This window comes from Jaculus jaculus, chromosome 1 (genome assembly GCF_020740685.1).
Source record: "Jaculus jaculus isolate mJacJac1 chromosome 1, mJacJac1.mat.Y.cur, whole genome shotgun sequence".
In the NCBI taxonomy this organism is placed as follows: domain Eukaryota; kingdom Metazoa; phylum Chordata; class Mammalia; order Rodentia; family Dipodidae; genus Jaculus; species Jaculus jaculus.
In genome coordinates, this window is record NC_059102.1 from 40,641,719 (window position 1) to 40,660,505 (window position 18,787).

Genomic DNA, 18,787 nt, shown 5'->3' on the forward strand with positions numbered 1-18,787 from the left:
AACTTTTTGCGAAGCACACAGCGTGGGTGGGTCCGGTGCGCGGTCCCTGGGACCCGGCTCCCCGCTCACCTAGAGCGCGCCGCCGGGCTGGGAGTGGCGGTGCGCTGGGGTGGAGTGGGAGGGAAGGCGGTGCGGGGCTCGGGGGCGGAGCCGCGGGGAGCCGAGTCCCCGACCTGTGCCGGGTCCCGCGGGTGCGCGGGGCGTGGAGTCGCGGGCCGGGCGGGGCGCTGCAGCGACGCGGCCTGGGCGGAGCCGCCCCCTCCCGCCGCAGGCTCCCGGGGCTCGCGCCGCGCGCTCCTCCTCCGACAGCTGCCCTGCGCGCCGCGCCGCGTCCTGCTCCTCCGTCCCCGAGGGTCGCTCCCGCCGTCACCGCCGCCGCACCATGACCACCCAGCAGATAGTCCTCCAGGGCCCGGGGCCGTGGGGCTTCCGCCTCGTGGGGGGCAAGGACTTCGAGCAGCCTCTGGCCATTTCCCGGGTAAGAGCAGCCTGGGACGCGCGTGCGATTGCAGTGCTCCGGGGCTGGGTGGCGACCGGAGCCGGGGAGGCGCGGAGACCCGGCCCGGTGCGTCCAGGTGCGCGCGGTGCTCTCCGCCCCTCTCCTCCGGGCCGGCCAGGCAGCGCTCCTCCCGCGCCCCGGAAGCGCGGCGCGGACTACGGGCGCGCTTTGTGCCCCGGCTCCGGGATGCGGGTCTCCGCGGATCCCGCGCCCTGGGTCCCCGCGCCTCACCGTCGGAAAGTCGGGGGGAAAGCCGCAGGAAAGTCCTGGAAGCTGGAGGGAAGTGCGGAAGAGTTCCCTAGAGAACGAGGGTACTTAATTTAGCCGCAGCCCAAACAACTGATTTCCAGTCTTTGGATTTGGTCCATGGCTGAGTCTCAGCTCCTCAATGCTTTTCGGAGAAAACGCGGGAGTTGAGAAATAACCCCAAATAAGCCCTCTTAGTCTTTCGTTTCCCAGACTCCTCATTCCGAATTATCCGTGACCAGCCCATTTTCCTTGGGGAGTGTGTACTGGGGTGGGGTTCTCTTAAAAATCTCTTAGCGGGGCCTCTTTTCTGGAAGGGAGTCTCACCATCCATCCCAGACTGGGAGACTGGCAAAGTAAGTGTAATCCCGTGGAGACCCAGGGTCGTTATTTGGAAGTGCAGGCTTTTTGAAGCTCAAGCCAAATTTAAGATTGCTATCTCACCGACAGCCAACATTTTTAGTGCCTTGCTAGTAGAAAGGGGTCATTTACATCTCTTCTGATTAAGAAGGAGCGCTCCCCGCAGTGATGTCTGGCCTAGAGGGGCCACATTCCACTCTTTGGCCCGTGCGTCTGCTGAAACTGACCTTAAACTTGGCCCTGTAGTCTTTTAAATGTCCCTCTATTTCTTACCATCCCCCCCCGGGGGGGATGGAAACATAGGGAAGGGTTTCCTACGGGTCCCTTTCGCTTAAGGCTGTGCCTTCCACAGCTGAAGAAGTTAGGTGGAAGTTATCTGAGAACTGGGGCCTCTTCTTGCCTACTCTGCCAGCCACTGCCCTCAGTCTTCCTTCCAGGTGAGCCTGGCCCAGAGAAAGAGTTCTGACAATTCCAGAAATAGCAGGCGGCCCAGTTTTAAGACTCTGCTTTGCATCTGCCCGTCTTGTCCCACAGAAGTTTCGTTGATTGTTCTTGGAGGTATATTCTGTTTACCAGCCTCCAGCAGAGTTCCGCAAGCATGGAAGCTGCGTCTTACCAAATCTCGACCTCCGTCCCAAGCCTGACCCAGAAACGTACGTGCATGTGCAGAATATGTCCTTGCAGGCTTACTTCAGGATGCTTGTCAAGAAGGCCATTGTACCCCTACATTTTAGACTTGCTTACGTCATAGTCCCGTTGTTCCCACTCTGTGTCTATAATTAACCTGTCAGTGCTTTCCACTTCTGAGAAACTTTTCTTTTTATGTACGGGGGATGCATTGGCAATCTGTTGAAAGGGCAGTCACTGCCTGTCGTTTTGGCTGCTTTGACAAGTCTTAATGCCAGCTGGAGATATATTCAGTGATGTAATTGGCACTATGCTGGAATGAAGATGGGGTGGGGTTGAAAACACACTGCATCGTTAGTTTGTAACTTCGTGTATTGATTAATTTTTATGCTATGCGCATATGTTTAATGAGCGCATGTCATATGCCTGTGCCAACTCCTCAGAACCGAGAGGACAGAGCTCCACTAGCAAGGTGTTCCTGGTCCCATGAGGGAAGCTGATCTTCAAAAAAATGCCTCAGGCAGGTGTTTGAGCTGAAAAGTGAAAGTGATTCAGAGAAGGTGCCTTTCTCATATTGACAGTAATTTACTTGTCGTTTCATCTTAGTATTTTCATAGGGGAAAATGAGAGCCTGCTCACCTCTTGTGAGTGGAAAAGACATTGTCATAAAGGTACCATGGGATGTGGGGTGAGACCTGGTGCTGGTCTAGGCTCTGGTTCTTACTCATGCTGAACCTAGAGTGAGCCTTCAACTGTCCAAAGTTGCTTTATTTTTATTTTTTAGTAATCACTGCAGTGGGGAACAACACTTAGCCCTTGGTTCCCAGTTAAGGAATGTTAGAATGTTTTGATAATAGTGTATGATCGTGAGGTGTGAGCACTGGCCCTCCTTCCAGTTAGCTGTGTGCTACATTTATTATACTGGGCAGGTACAGTTTGCTTTTAATTATTTGGTTTGTGTGTGTGTGTGTGTGTGTAAGTGTGTAAGTAGACTTCCAGTCTCCAGACCAAAGCAACCATAAGATTAGGCAGGGTGAGTATTGCCTTTTATGTAAATAACTATGCTTGCTTTCTCTTACATGTATTATTCTGGTATTGGCTCAAGTCTTTTGTTAAAATGCATAAGGCTTCTAAGTAGAACCACTGTTGTATGCTTTTGACATGTTATTTTTCTAACATAAAATACATATGTGTCTCAGATGATTATAAAATGAGCACCTGTCTAATCACCACCCTGCCCAAGAAATTGGATGTTGGCAGGACCTAAAAAGCAGTTCTGTTCAGTGTGCCACCCTATCCTGAGTGTGGCAATCCCCTCCTGCTGATCCTCACAGTTTTACTACTTCAATCACATCCCAACACCATGTGTTAATTTTGCCTGTTTCTAAACAAATTGATTCAGAACACAGTTGCCACACACAGTTGTGTGAATGAATACCTTCTTTTGTTCCTTTGTGTTTTTATTATGTTATTAGGAGAAATTTAAAATTACAACCCAGATTTCCAACTTAAAAAAATTATTTATTTTCAAGGAGGTTTGGGGTAGGGAGAGAATGGGCACACCAGGATCTCTAGCCATTGCAAACAAACTCCAGACACGTTTGCCACCTTGTACATCTGGCTTTCCGTGGTTACTAGGGGATCAAACCCAGGTCTTTAGGACCTTGCAAGCAAACACCTTAACCACTAAGCCGTCTTTCCAGCCCAGATTTCCAACTTCAACTGTGCATGAACTGCTTTCTTTTACCTGCTATCTCATTTAAGGACTCTGCCTGGCAATCCCCGCTAATCAGGCTGAAAATTTGTTACTTTTCTTTGAGATGTTTTTCTGCCTGGTTCTGTTCTAACCCTACTGTAGTCCAGACAGATTGTCCATCTGTGTGTGTGTGTGTGTGTGTGTGTGTGTGTGTGTGTGTGAGAGAGAGAGAGAGAGAGAGAGAGAGAGAGAGAGAGAGAGTTAGTTCCCTTCCCTATGTAATTTACTTCCTCTAGTTGCTTTCAAGGGAAACCTTCAGATAATGCACACCCAAACTAAAATTGCTTGCTGTTCAGTCTGTGTTGACTGTTTTCTCTCCCAGCAGCTGACGAAAGGCAGGAAGAGGTGGGCTGGAGATAAGGGATGCTCTTAGCTGGACTTGCTGCCTGAATTGTAGGGATTGTGGAGGTTTTGTGAGTAGTTGTGGCCTTTGCCCCATGACTCCAATGCTTAATGATAGTTCCTCTGTTGCCAGAGGGTCTTTTCTGATTCTCAAGAGTTCTTTCCAGAACCAAGTAGATTGTGCATCATGTGGTAAAGGTTGAAAGAGAAGGGTTCATGGAAAGAAATGTGCAGAGCCCCCCCACTGTATATTAATGGGTCTTGAACTGTTCTCCTGCATTGGCCTCACAAGCTTGAGCCACTCCAGCTGGCCCCTGCTGACCTAGGGGCAGAGAGGAGGAAGAGGATCAATTCAAGAGAATGACATGTATGTGGAGGCTTGAGCCTTCCACCCCTGACATCTAGGAGGTTGACCTTGCTGGTTAATTTTGATGGGGGAGAAGGAAGCAGAATGACTTTGGGATGCTGCAACCTGGCAGATAGGCAGAGAGCAGAGCATCTTCTAACCACTGGGGTGATTTTTTCCTAGGATGACCAGGACTAGGAAAAGCCCCAAGGGGTTATTGATGCCAGAACCAGGCTAGGGCTGGCTCCCGAGCTGCACACCTTCTGTAGGCTGTGTCTTGCTGTTGTACCATGGAGGACAGCAAGGCTAGTGTCTTTTACCTTGCATGGGTGGGGAAATCCAGGTCCCTAGAAATAGGTAGTTTATATAATATTTTCATTGGCTGGCTGCATTTAACCACTATATTTTACCTCATGATAAGGCATAATTATAAACACTATTGCTAACAATGTTCTTCAGTGCACAACCCCCAAAGTGCTGATAGTGGTACAGGCATCAACATGAGATGCAGGACCATCTGAGCTCCTCACCCCAGAACCTCTTGCACTTGTGAGGATTGGCTGGGGTGGCCTGTGTAGTTGCCACGAAGCTTTAGCTCAAAGTATTCTGAGAGCAGTCCCTTCAGAAAAGCAAGAATCCATGGCCCTATCCAGGAGAATTTATATCACGTCTCGAGTCCTAAACCCATGCAGATGTGTAGAGCAAGAGAGTTGAAGGACCGTTTAGACAAAGGCTACTTTGGGTGGCTAGGAGCAGATTAGGAGGTAGTTTCTGTGGCAGATGAAGTTGACTAGGTTCACATGTGGCAGTGAAGCCATGCTCAAAATGCTGTAGACTGTAATAATTTCTTCTGTATGGCTCTCAGCAGCCTTTGTGATCGTTGATACTCTTAGTAGTGTCGTGGTGGGTGGAAGGGTGCTCATCCATAACCAGGTCTGTGGTGTACTTTCCAATGTGTAGTAGGTCACCTCCTCCATCCTGCCATGAATTTGAAAAATGATTTTCTGAGGAACACACCAATCTTGTAGGCAGCTGGTTCTTGAACAATTATTTAGGGCCTCATTTTTATAAAGTATCAAATCAACTGAGTTATAAAGTCAAAATAATAAGGATATAGATATGATTTATATAAGACAAAGATGGCTAAAATGTATATAAGCTAGATTTTAAAAGTATGGGCTGGATAGATGGCTTAGTGGTTAAGGTGCTTGCATACAAAGCCAAAGGATCCAGGTTCGACTTCCCAGAACCCATGTAAGCCAGATGTACAAGGTGGAGCATGCATCTGGAGCTTGTATGCAGTAGCTAAAGGCCCTGGTGTGTGCGCCTGCATGCGTGCTCTCTCTCTCTCAAATGAATATTTTTTTAAAAATATTATAATGGTGCTTATACTTCTAAAGCTAAACATATCTACACTCTAAACCAATAATTCAAGTATAGACACTATAGAAATGAGTTGGCTTAGGCACCAAAAGATGTGTTTGAGACTTTCTGGAAAAATTTCTAATAGCCCCAAATTTGAAAGAATTTAAATGACCAACAACAATAAAATAGATAAGTAGGTGCTGATAGAGTTGTATGATATGAAACTCTACAACAATGAGAATGAAGGAATTTTATCTATGTGCTATGCTCCACCCCCTTCCCTTGCTTCTTCCCTCATTTCTTTTGTCTCTCACAGACAGAATAGAGAAAATGTCATAAGAGAAGAGTAAATAGTGTGTAGTTACAGTTATATAAAATTAATTGGGCAAGATTAATCTATAGTACTAGTAGTCGGGGTTGGGGCAAATCATTTGCGAGGAATTTTGTGACCAAGGGGGGTTTGGGAGGTCAGGTCATGTTCTGTTTCTTTATCTGGTGCTATTTCATGGGCATGCTGTCTGTGGGAGAATTTGTTGGGCTTTATAGTTAAAATTTGTATTCTTATCTATGGACACATTATAGTCAAATAAAGTTTACATGCTCTTGTTACAAAAGATTGATTAAGTGAGACAAAAGCATGTGTAGTTCTTTCGGGCCTTTTGGAGACCATTGAGAAACTTGTAAGGATATTCTACTTCTTGTCTGTGAAGTGATGATGGTTCTTTTAGAGTAAGAGAGAGGTGTGACGTGCCACTCCTGCATACTAATAGCTTCCTTCATTCCCTGCATGGAGGGAAGCTGGATTAAGGCACCAATCATCTACAAGCACCCAGCCTACTTAATTGTCTCATGTCCTTGGGAAAAAAAAATGGTTATAGACTAACTAAGAACGTTTTGAACAGTTATGTTTGAGGCCAGCCTGTACACGTGTGTGCAGTTTCTGCGGCTGTCATGCGGCTTGCGTTTGGGCCTCAACCTGGAACCACAGGCAGTAAGCCAATAAGCCTTGGGGAAGAGTTCAAGTTCAGTATGTAAATGCTGCACTGCAGGCTGTGTCTGCATTAGGAACTGTCAAATTTATGCCTAAAACCTCAACAGGGCTGGAGAGATAACTTAGCAGCTAAGGTGTTTGCCTGCAAAGTCAAAGGACCTTGGTTCAATTCCCCAGGACCCATGTAATCCAGGTGTACAAGGTGGCACATGCGTCTGGAATTTGTTTACAGTAGCTGGAGGCCCTGGCACGCCCATTCTCTCCCCCTCCCCCGCACGCCCCCCCCCCCCCCCCCCCCCCGCCTCTCTCTCTCTCTCTCAAAAAAACCCACAAAAACCAAAAAACCTCCACAAAGCGATTTGATCAACCAAGATCATGCCCAAGGTCCATGCCATTGAAATTGAACTTGAATTTCACATTTTGTTAGCCCAGGGATATTTTGTATAATACTTAATTGGAACACACACACACACACACACACACACACACACGATCTTTTCTTCCTTTTATTCCCTCGTGTTACCTCCTCTTGTCCCTTTTCCCTAGTCCCTCTTCCCTTTCTTCTTTCCAACTCTTTCCTTTTCTTTGACATCTTGTTCTGTTTTTTGCTCTCCCCCACCATGTATGACACAAGGTTGAACAGTCACAGTGAGAACATGAACGCCACTTCATGTCTGGAAGAGTGTTCCACAGTACTCTTTCCCATCTTCCGGTTCCTGCGTTCTTTCCGCTCGCACTTCCAGTGTTCCCAGAGCCTTGAAGGGGGTGATGTGCATGTATTCTCATTTAGCACTGAGCACTCAACAGTCATTTATTCTCAGTACTTCGATGAGCTTTGAATCTCCCCAGTAGTCACTCCAACTGTAAAAAGAATCTTCTCTGGCCACAAGTGAGAGCAGGACTGAGCTATGGGCGTAAACATAAATATTGAGAAGGTAATTTGATTGGCACTACATCTCCATTTAGCCAAACAAAGTAGTTGCTCCCCCCCCCCACCCCCCAGGGCCTGTGACCTTCCCAGCCTTAGGCTTTTGACTAGATTTTCAGTACTAGGTATGAATCCCTTCCCTGGGATGGCCCTCAAATCCCATCAAAGAGTGATTGATTACCCCCCATGACTGTCATTCCACTATTGTACCAGTGGGTACATCATGCCTGGCTTGTTGGTTGTATAGCTTGCAGTGTCCACTGCTGGTCATTGAGGGCCTTTTTCTGCCAGAAGCTCTGGTTAGCCTGGCTGTCATCAAGAAACCAAACGACAATTTCTGACAAGGGTGTGAAGAAAGAGGAACCCTTATTTGCTACTTGTGGAGCATAAACTGGGGCAGATGCTATAGAAACCACTGTGGAGGCTTCTCAAAAATGTTAAATACAAACTACCATATGGCTTAACTATACCACTCTGGGTATACACCCTGAGGACTGTACACTTTACTGCAGAGATATTTACTCAGCCATGTTCATTGCTACTCTTTGCATGATAGCTAGGTAATGGAATCAGCCTAGGTGTCCATTAACTGATGAATGAATGGATCATGCAGATGTGGAAAGTATATATATTGGAGTTTTATTCAGCTGTTAATAAATGAAAGTATGGCCAGGCAAGGTGGCGCGCGCCTTTAATCCCAGCACTCAGGAGGCAAGAGGTAGAAGACTACGTAGTGAATTCCAGGTCAGCCTGAGCTAGAGTGAGTCTCTACCTCAAAAAACCAAGAAAGAAAACATGCAGTTTGCAGGGAGATGGATGGATATGGAAAATCCTGTATTAAGTAAGCTGGTCTCAGAAAGACAAATGAAGCACATCTCCTCTCCTGGGTGGATCCTGGCTTCAAGTGTGTAGATGTGTATGTAAGTTGGAGTAAGTCAGTAGAGGCCAGGAAGCTAGAAAGAGGCCATGGGGCAGGTTTGGCAGGGGGGAAAGGGCTTTAGGAAGGGAGTTATAGACTAAAGGAAGGGTTAGGTGTGGGAAGGATTATAGGAGGTAGGAGCAGGGAGAGAGTTAACCAAAACCAAAAATAAGTAAAAACAAAAAAGTCATATGTATACCTACTCCTTTGTTTGAGACTTAAGAAATATAATTTAGGGCTGGAGAGATGGCATAGCGGTTAAGCGCTTGCCTGTGAAGCCTAAGGACCCCGGTTCGAGGCTCGGTTCCCCAGGTCCCACGTTAGCCAGATGCACAAGGGGGTGCACGCGTCTGGAGTTCGTTTGCAGAGGCTGGAAGCCCTGGTGCGCCCATTCTCTCTCTCTCCCTCTATCTGCCTTTCTCTCTGTGTCTGTCGCTCTCAAATAAATAAATAAAAATTTTAAAAAAAAAGAAATATAATTTAGGAAAACAAAAAGAATTTGAGCAGAAGTCTCTTGCATTGGTGGGTAATGCTGCACCCAGAAGTCATACATTATTACAGGAAAATCCCGGTGTGGGGCGAGGCGCAGGGTGGGGTACCTAACCAGAACTAGACAGTCAGACCTTGTTGCTGAAGACGCCACGTGCTTGGGAAATCAAGCTGAAACTGAGCTGGAAGCTTCTTTCCTGAGGGCTAGCTGTTACAGGGTTGGAACTCTCATTACTTATGTCAACTTTCTCACTTAGTTGCAAAATGGATTTAAGGCAGTTTGCAACGCCAATAGGGCATTTCTGTAATATTTAGAACACAAGAATGTACATAGAATTTAACAAAAGTCTGGCACATTGAAGAGGAAACAGCAGTGAGCCAGGAACTCAAAATCGGTTGGTTTCTGTAATTGCATACTGCATTTAGCTGTGAGTTTTCTGGCCAAGGCAAAATGGGAACCATGTTGAGTTCGTTAGAGAACTACATTGACATTGAAGACACTTCCACTAGGCTCCGTGTGCACAGCACCTTGGGAGGGTCACCAACAGCGACGGGCTGTGATTTCCCTCCCTTCTTTTTCTTTCCTCTTGGTTTGTTTTTCGAGGTAGGGTCTCACTCTAGCCCAGGCTGACCTGGAATTCACTCTGTGGTCCGAGGGTAGCTTCAAACTCCTGGTGATCCTCCTACTCTGCCTACCAAGTGCTGGGACACACCCGGCTCCCTCCCTTCTCCCCTTCTTTCTTCCTTCCCTCCCTTCCTCAGTTTTGGTAAGAGACAAATACTATTGTAATGACAGAGAAACTGAGATTTTAGATTTAAGTGTTTATTGTTTGTTTGTTTTTCTTGTTGTCCTTTGTCTGCTTGGCAATTTAACTTCATTCAGGGAGAGAGCTTTGGGGAAAGGATAGCCAACATCTCCTTTGGTATTTCCAAACCCAGTAGGCATTAAGCTTTTCCTTGGATGCTTTAATAAAATACAGATTAGGGGCTGGGGATGTAGCTCAGTCATAAGAGTATGTGCTTAGCATGCATAAGGCCCTGGGTTTGATCCCCAGAGCCAAATATAAGTAATATAAAATAAATATATCCTTGTGGAACCCTCTGTGTAGATCTGAGATGGCAGGGGAACTCATGTATAGTTTCAACCCCTCCTCCGAGGGATCTCACTAATTTGTTTGTGAACCATTGCCACATTCCTACAGATACCCATTTCTGCCATGTAGTGGTAAGCTGGATCAATTTCTGGCATCGAGGTTTAGATGCCAGCACCAAGGGGCAAAACATTCCATGAACACTCTGGAAATTGCTTGTAGTTCTATCCACAAGTGAAAGTTGTATAACCTTTTGAATAGACAGGTTTTGTTTTCCCTCCTTAAGAGGGCGAGGGAGCATCTGCAACAGAACCATTTAAAGCATTTGGGAAATGCATGGTTAAAACTCCCACAGCTCACAGGGAAATAGGATAATTTATCATCCAGCCCAGAACACTTTTTTCTTCTTTTTTTGACACAGGATCTTCTTTGGTAACCCGGACTGTCCTTGAATGTAGTCCAAGTTGGCCTTGAACTTTTGACTCAAGAAGCCTGAGCTTCTGGAAGGCTGAGATTACAGGTGTGCATCACCATGCCAGGCTAATTGGAACACTGAGAACTGGAACATGATGGAATATTAAAACGTGCACGGTTTAATATTCCATCATGTTCCAGTGAACTCAACGTCTTACCTGTGCGGGACCCTGGCAGCAATGTGCTTGGTTGGAAGATACCTGGTAAAGTGGAGTGTCCAGCCTAAGTGCAGAATGGCCCCCAGTCAGGCAGTGGTTATCCGGGGTGGGGCCCAAGAGTGAAGGTGACAGTGGCCACTGCAGACAGCACATTGTTCTTCAGTGGACGTTACTGTGCCTGCACTGGTTGACTTCACTGCAAGAGCTGTGTGACATGCCTGTATGGCTTTGGGTCGGAAAGCCGGCAGAGGTTCTGGGGCTGGGGGTGGCTGTGTCCATTGGGCTAATGGGTCTTTTTCTTTGGAGGGAGGAATAGGGTTTCTCTCTTTTTTTTTTTAAATATTTTTTGTTCATTTTTATTTATTTATTTGAGAGTGACAGAGAGAGGGAGAGAAAGAGACAGATAGAGAGAGAATGGGCACGCCAGGGCTTCCAGCCACTGCAAACGAACTCCAGACGCGTGCGCCCCCTTGTGCATCTGGCTAACGTGAGTCCTGGGGAATCGAGCCTCAAACCGGGGTCCTTAGGCTTCACAGGCAAACGCTTAACCAATAAGCCATCTCTCCAGCCCTAGGGTTGCTCTTTTAGAGGTTGAAGCTGACTCCATCATGAGCTGGTTCTGATGGGATTTGACAGCTGAGAGGAAATTAGGGTAGACACTGTGGTGTAGCTGGCCCTGGAGCCTGCCCTGGCTTGCCACTCATCGGCCAAGTCACCTTGAACAAACTGCTTAACCCCTGTCAATCCATTTCCTCATCTGGGATGCTGCAAATCACATTGCCTGCTGGTAGCACCACAAGCTACCCCTTGCTAACCTCTTAGAGGGTGCCTGGTCATTGTTATGACTGTCATGGAGTGAGGGTGTGGCAAGGATCCAAGGCCACCATTCAAGACAGGAACTCTCCAGCAGTAAACACAAGTCTTCCCGCATGTAGCTGTTTGCAGTTTCGCATTTTGATCAGACTGCTTCGAAGAACTGGGTTCCAGGTCAGTGCAGAGCAGTGATGCTTTCGTCCCATGTCTGGGAGGTACCAGGGCCGCAGGGTTTGGTGGGTGGCTCTCCAGTTCTTTCTATAGAAGACTGTGGCAGTTGTTTTTCCTTAATTCTGGGTTGTTCTTTGGCTCTGACATTTGGGCTTGGAGCCTCTGATGTGTTATTACATGAAGGAAAAGGATGGTATTTAGAAGGAGGGATCTGGGGTTAGGTTCAGGTGCAAACTGTATGAACTTGACTGAATTACAGCTTCTCTAACTCAGTTGTCTCCCCTAAAAAGTTGTGTAATACGTTTGCTCATATAATCTAGTGCATGTGTGCTCAGATAAGCTATGTAACAGGTAAGTTCTTGTGATTAAAAAAGAATTTTTTGTTTTTAAAGCAGAATCTCATTTATCCCTGCCTCCACTTTTGTCCAGAGCTGGGGATCAGGCCCAGCGCTTGGTACGTAGTGATTGACAATCACTGTACCAGCTGAGCCAGATCCACAGCCCCTACCTTTTTTCCTTTTCAAAAAGGTTTACAAAAGCATGTGATTTTGTCAGAGTCCCATCTGATGATCTAGTCTTGTAATTTTCAAAAATTTCCTTTGGATCCCTATCAGTTTGTCTTAAAAGAAAAAAAGAGGAAATCAGATAGGAAGATAGAATGGCTCGGCCCCAATTACTCAGGTGTAGGACTCCTAAGACTGGTTCTAACTTGTCAGGGACCTGTTGCAATATTCTCAGTAAAAACATCAGTCCCACAAAACAGCTTGGGCCAAATGCTGGAAAGCCCAGACTGCTTAGCAATTGAACATAAGAAAGTAAAAAGGCCAGTTGTGGTGGTGCACCCCTTCAAGAGGCAGAGGTAGGAGGATTGCCATGAGTTCAAGGCCACCCTGAGACTACATAGTGAATTCCAGGTCAGCCTGGGTAAGTGTGAAATTCTACCTCAAAAAAAAAAAAAAAAAAAAAAAAAAAAAAAAAAAAACAGAAAGAAAGAAAGAACTCAGGAGGCTAAAGGAGAAGGATCTCTGAGTTCCAGGCCAGTCTAGACTAGAGTGAGACTCTGCTTCAAAAAACAATGAATATGATGGAGAATGGAATTTCCAAGAGGAAAGTGCAAGGGTGGGGGAGGGAGGGTATTACCATGGAATATTTTTTATAATCATGGAAAATGTTAATAAAAATTGTGAAAAGAAATTAGAAAAGTAGAAAAAAAAACAATGAAATAACAACGAGAAAAGAAAGTAACAAACAACTTAGATTTTAGGACAATAGATCAGGATAATGATGTTAAGGGAAATGGTTATTTGATTTTTGAACCAAAGATTTTTTTTTGTATTTTTATTTACTTATTTATTTTATTTTATTTTTTAAATTTTTATTAGCATTTTCCATGATTATAAAAAAAATCCCATGGTAATTCCTTCCTTCCCCACCCACACTTTCCCCTTTGAACTTCCATACTCCATCATATTACCTCCCCATCTCAATCATTGTACTTACATATATACAATATCAACCTATTCAGTACCCTCCTTCCTTCCTTTCTCTACCCTTTATGTCTCCTTTTTAACTTACTGGCCTCTGCTACTAAGTATTTTCCTTCTCACGCAGAAGCCCAATCATCTGTAGCTAGGATCCTCATATGAGAGAGAACATGTGGCACTTGGCTTTCTGGGCCTGGGTTACCTCACTTAGTGTAATCCTTTCCAGGTCCATCCATTTTTCTGTGAATTTCATAACTTCATTTTTCTTTACCGCTGAGTAGAACTCCATTGTATAAATGTGCCACACAAAGATATTTTTGATGATTTTGAAATATTCATTTTAAAGGATAAAATGAAACATCTTGATTAGATCTTTAACAACAGTAGATCTTTTAGATTGAGTCATAAATTGGATATTTATTGAGGACATACTATCACATAGCAGGTCCCATGAAAAACCATGCTTAAAAGGATGGTGGGGATATAGCATACATCAAAGGTTGGGGAAGGTTCCAAGAGGGTTAGTCCCTCAGGCAGAGGTAAAATCATGTGCCTACCTCATAAGGTGGAAAAGAATGTTGGGGGTTCCTTCTAGCAAGTGACATAGTCAGGGTGAGTTTTATCCTAAGGGGCTGCTTGCTCTCTTACACTACCGTATCTGGTCATCATAGGTGAGTTTGATTTGCAAATCAAGCTGTAACTGGGCTAGAAGATTCCTTCCTCCCTGCTGGCTGGACTTCATAGTGCTGAAAGGTGCTCTGCAGGTTGCTGGGGGAGAAGAGTTATCAGTGTCCTATGTAGATTGTGTATGCAACAATAACTGATTGGCCAGGCATTGGTGCAATATTGGCACATTTGTTTTGGGGGTGGCCAATGCATTCTGATTAGATTTGAGGCTCTCATCTCAAATGCCTGTGGCTGGGGAGAAGTCACAGTTTCTCGTGAGGAAGCTGCTGCTGGCTTGCTACATGGATACGTTTCTGTCAAACTGCCTTCTAAATAACTGTGTTTATGCCCATAGATTAGTACTGCTGTCAGCTTTGGTTGGAGAAGCTGCTTTTACACTGGTCAGTGGTACTACCGAGGCTTACACCTGGTCAAATAGTGAGAGAGAGTGGCTGTTGACTGCTCAGCCACTCATGGGACATCTGTATCTATTTGCCCAAAACTGAGGAGATGTGGCAGAAGAAGGGGCCTGAAGAATCTAAGAGCTGGGGGCCGCGTGGGTGGTAAGGGGTGTGGAACAGAGGCTTTGGGTCATGACACAGCTGTTGCACTGTTGAACGGACAGGAGTTGTGAGTGTCTGCACAAGCCTGGGCCCATCCACATCCCATCATGGAGGAGGGCGGGTGTCAGGGATCCCCGCCTCCTTCTGAAGATTTCTAAGCAGTTAATGATTGACTGGGGAGGGGAGAGATTTTCTGTAGAGGTGTAGCTGTGGTGAGGTGCCCAGGCTCCTGTAAAACAAGTGCTCATGCTGCTGTAAGCAATCCTAATGAAACTCACTGGGGCAGCAAAAACAAAACAGAATGAAACAGGAAAGTGAAAGAAGGGCCATTTGGGAGGGGGAAGGTGTTCAGTGGGAACAGGAGGGAGACTCAACACGAGAGTGTAATGGGGTAGGTGGATACGATGGCAATACATTGTTTGTATGTATGAAACTATAGTGAAAGCCATTATTTATGATTAAAAAATATAAAAAGAATAATAGCATTCCTATAATAAATTCCACAAAGCATCCAAAAATGTTATACCATAATACACTTTCACTACCTAAGTGTCTGACTAAAAATTTCATCCTGATGGCTCAGCAGTTAAGGTGCTTGCCTGCAAAGCTTAATGACCTGGGCTTGATTCCCCAGTACCCACGTAAGGCCAGCTGCATGAAGTGGCGCATGTGTCTGGAGTTCATTTGCAGTGGCTGGACGTCCTGGCATGCACATCCTCACTCTTTCTGTCTCCCACCCTTCTGTCTTTATCTCTCTATCTCTTTGCTTGCAAATAAATAAAAAAAAATATTAAAAAAAAACATAATCCTGTCTTTAAAGTCTAGGGGCCTAAGTAAGTAAGCAAGTAAGTAAGTAAATAAATAACAACAAAAAGAGAATCGGCATTGTCCTTTAGAAAAAAAATGGAGTGTATAGGATGTCACACTAGATTAGCCCTCCCAGGAAAATGGGTCGCAAATGGAGAGTTTGCTTTTATTGCTACACTGAGGGTCTCGGAAGCAAGCTTCCTACTGCTGACTGCTGACTGCTGACTGGAAGGAGAGCCCACTGAGCAGGCCTGTGTAAAATGTCTTGTCCTGGTGGCTGCCTAGAGCCCCAGAGCAGAGGCTGTCATTTTGTAAGGGCCAGCTCTCTGGTAAACAAATGATGAGAAAGTGAGAGAGGAAGGTTAGGAGGTCAAGATCTCTGTGCTGGGTCTATATCCTGCCACATTCCAGAAGAGTTTTGTCAGAGTGCATTCTAACCAGAAGGGACCTCAAGGGTTGGCTCTCCCTTCTTCTGGGTCTGGATGCTGATGTGGCCGTGGCCTGTGGCATTGGCCCCGCACAAGCTGCCCCGTGAGGTTAGCCTTTTGGTTTGGTAAGGGCTATGTGGGAACATGACTGCTGGAAACTAAGGTTTGGGAATTTGGTCTTGTGTCTTGAAAGACTTCTTCCCTCGAGTGCTGCTTGTGCCCATGAGAACTTTCTCCACTAGCTCCCAGGAGCTAAGGAGATCTCCAATAGGAGGCCAGATCCCTTGGAGCTCTAGGAGTGCCAGGAATATCCTGCCCTTAGGGTCTCATCCAGGAAGGTCCTTTAATGCAATCTAGTCTCTCTCTCTGTGTCCGCCTCCCCACCCCCTGTGGTGATAGTAGGTTTTTGGTGACCTTGATTTAGATAATGTCCAGTAGCAGAGTCACTCTGAGCTTAGTGCTGCTTCAGAAAGAGTTTATGCTTCATTTATCATAGCAACATCTCTCTTCCCTTGGAAAACACTCATACATCTGTGTGGGAGATGTGTACTCAGTCCCTACAGTGTGGACAATAGGATGGATTGGAGGACCTGCCACAGTTACTGACTGGTCTTTCTATGTGTTGGTTGGTCTACAGATTTGGGACTGCTTATCTATATCAGTTTACAGAACACAAGCCATCTCTAGAGTAAGACCCTAGTCATAACCAGCTTCAACGGTGGGAGCAAATGAATCAGTTTAAACCCACACTGCCATATTTAAGAGTAATCCTTACTTGGTAGCAGAGGCCAGTAAGTTAAAAAGGAGACATAAAGGGAAGAGAAAGGAAGGGAGGAGGATACTTAATAGGTTGATATTGTATATATGTAAGTACAATGATTGTAATGGGAGGTAATACAATGGAGAATGTAATTTCAAAGGGGAAAGTGTGGGGGTGGGGAGGGAGGGAATTACCATGGGATATATTTTATAATCATGGAAAATGTTAATAAAAATTTTTAAAAAAATGAAAAAAAAGAGTAATCTTCATTGTTTAAATTGACAAAGTAGTTCAAACTCATTGTAAAAAAAACACATTACTGGAATGTGTAGCTGTGAGTAATTCCAGTTTTGTCTGTACATAGAATAACTTAAGATTTGATAGAAATAAGAGTTACTGCACGTAATTTTCTCTAAATATGTTTTAAATATGTAATTGATGACTTATTTTAAGGAAATAATAAGATTCAATGGGTAGCATATTGGGTCAGGTTCAAGATTTTCATCTTTAATAACTTGGATAACTAGTAGTTTAGTAATATACTAGTTGGGGTGTCTAGGTAGGTCATGGATTTTTTTACTAGCTTGGTTTTGCCAAGGTTAAAATCTTACTCTAGCCCAGGCTGACCTGGAACTCACAGCGATCTTCTTACCTCTGCCTCCTGAGTGCTGCAATTCAAAAGTGTGTGCCACTGCACCTGGCTGGTCACGAATCTTTGTAAGCCTCAGTTTCTTGGTAGCTAGACTGAGGATTGGCATTTGTCCTCGTTTCTCATAAGATTGTTGTAACAGTACAATCAAATCAAATAGAGAAAAGGACTGTACATTGCATAGTATAAAGGACTGCTAGTTGATAAGTTTAGCGCACTTTAAAAAATGTTACTACATAGCCCAGGCTTGTCCTAACTCACTGTAGCCCCAGATGGCCTCAAACTTTCTCCTTTGTGCTGGGATTACAGATGTGCTGCCTTCATGCCAGACTCTGTTTTCAGTGCTCTGATGTAAGTCAGTGGTTGTCACTTACTCAGTGGTTCCCTGGAGACAAAGAGTAACCAGTCCATTCTCTGTTTGTTGGCAGGTCACTCCCGGAAGCAAAGCTGCTATAGCTAATTTATGTATTGGAGATATAATCACAGCCATTGACGGGGAAAATACCAGCAACATGACGCATTTGGAAGCTCAGAACAAAATCAAGGGCTGCACAGACAACATGACCCTCACAGTGTCCAGGTGAGGCTGTGGGAATGTCTGCTCATGTCTGATAGACTGGAAGCTGCTGGTGGGCAGGGGCTGCCTTCCCCATCTCAGAACCCCCCAACACGTCCCCAGCTCTGTGCCCTGCTTGCAGAAAGCATCCAGAAGGTCTGTGGCACTGGAGTTTCTCATCTCTGATTTTCACAGTGCTTCTCATCATGTCGGGTTTGTTCTTTAAATGCTCTGCATTTTCACTCAACCTAACACAACCACAATTCTGAGGAGGTAACATCAGTTAAGTATCGTTAGGCATGATGAAATGAACATAGCTCCCTGGGGACACTTGAGAATCAATTTGGGGTCCTATTATTGCCACGCTACCCCGGGCAATGGGAGGGGCGTCAGGAGAGTATGGTACCAAAGACTTCAGCGTGTTAGTGCCGAGCATAACTCCGGTGCGGTGTAAGAGAGGAGAGGCGTGGGCAGGCAAGTGAGGAGAGCACCTTAGGAGCTGTGATTCGGGTAGAATTTCCAGTTTTCTTTCCCTTAGTCTTGGAAGGGGTCCTACGCAGACAGCATTTCAGGAGTGATCAATTCAGCCTTCAGTAGCCTCCCATTTCCTGCTGGATCAAGTTCAGATTCCTCCTTTGTGATATGTGAACCTGCGTCACTTGATCTCTCCCAAATGTCAGCTTACCAAGGCTCTCATGTGTGCAGTACACTTTGATGTTTTCTTCCTTGTGCTATATAGGATTGGTAGACAGACCAAGAGTTGGAGAGTATACCAGAATGTTTTATGCACTTTGTCTGAGGAAGGGGTACCATTTTATTCCAACTGCCTCGAAAGCACATTTGCCTTCATTCTTGTCTCCATTCCCATCTCAGCCTTAATCCTCTTCTTCAGATTCTAGTTCAGGTCACTCAACTTTTATCAGTTGATTGGTTCATTAAACCAATTTGATTCACGTACTAACAACTTGAACAGGTGTGTCTTATGCATGTTTGATGGCCTGCCATCCTCTCTGACAGATGCACAGGAGAGTATAAATATTTTCTACCTGTAAGAGAGGAAAAAGCCCCAACTAATGAGAGCTAAAATTAGACCAAGACTATTGCTGTGTGATTGGCAGGGAGAAAATCCCTTGCACGATCAAAAAGGGAGATATCAGTTTCATAAAGATGTTGATGAGCTGGTCTGGACCAGAAACACTGGGCCAAGGTAGAGAAGTCATTCTGCCGCCTGAGGCAGGTGCAGGGACACGGAAGAGCCTGGTGGCTGGTGTCAGCTGTCTAGACTGTAGTGAGGGAGAC

The 18,787-nt window shown here is 45.5% G+C and overlaps 1 protein-coding gene across 1 annotated transcript in view; it reads left to right on the forward strand.

Moving 5' to 3' along the window:
- The first annotated feature begins 319 nt into the window (after window positions 1-319).
- The window catches only part of Pdlim1 (PDZ and LIM domain 1), a 43,639-nt gene continuing 25,171 nt past the window's right edge, over window positions 320-18,787 (forward strand). The window contains exons 1-2 of the mRNA XM_004669927.2: window positions 320-478; window positions 17,361-17,512. Coding sequence (XP_004669984.1) covers window positions 383-478; window positions 17,361-17,512 — 248 coding nt within the window. The 5' untranslated portion in view covers window positions 320-382. The remainder of the gene's footprint in view (window positions 479-17,360; window positions 17,513-18,787) is intronic.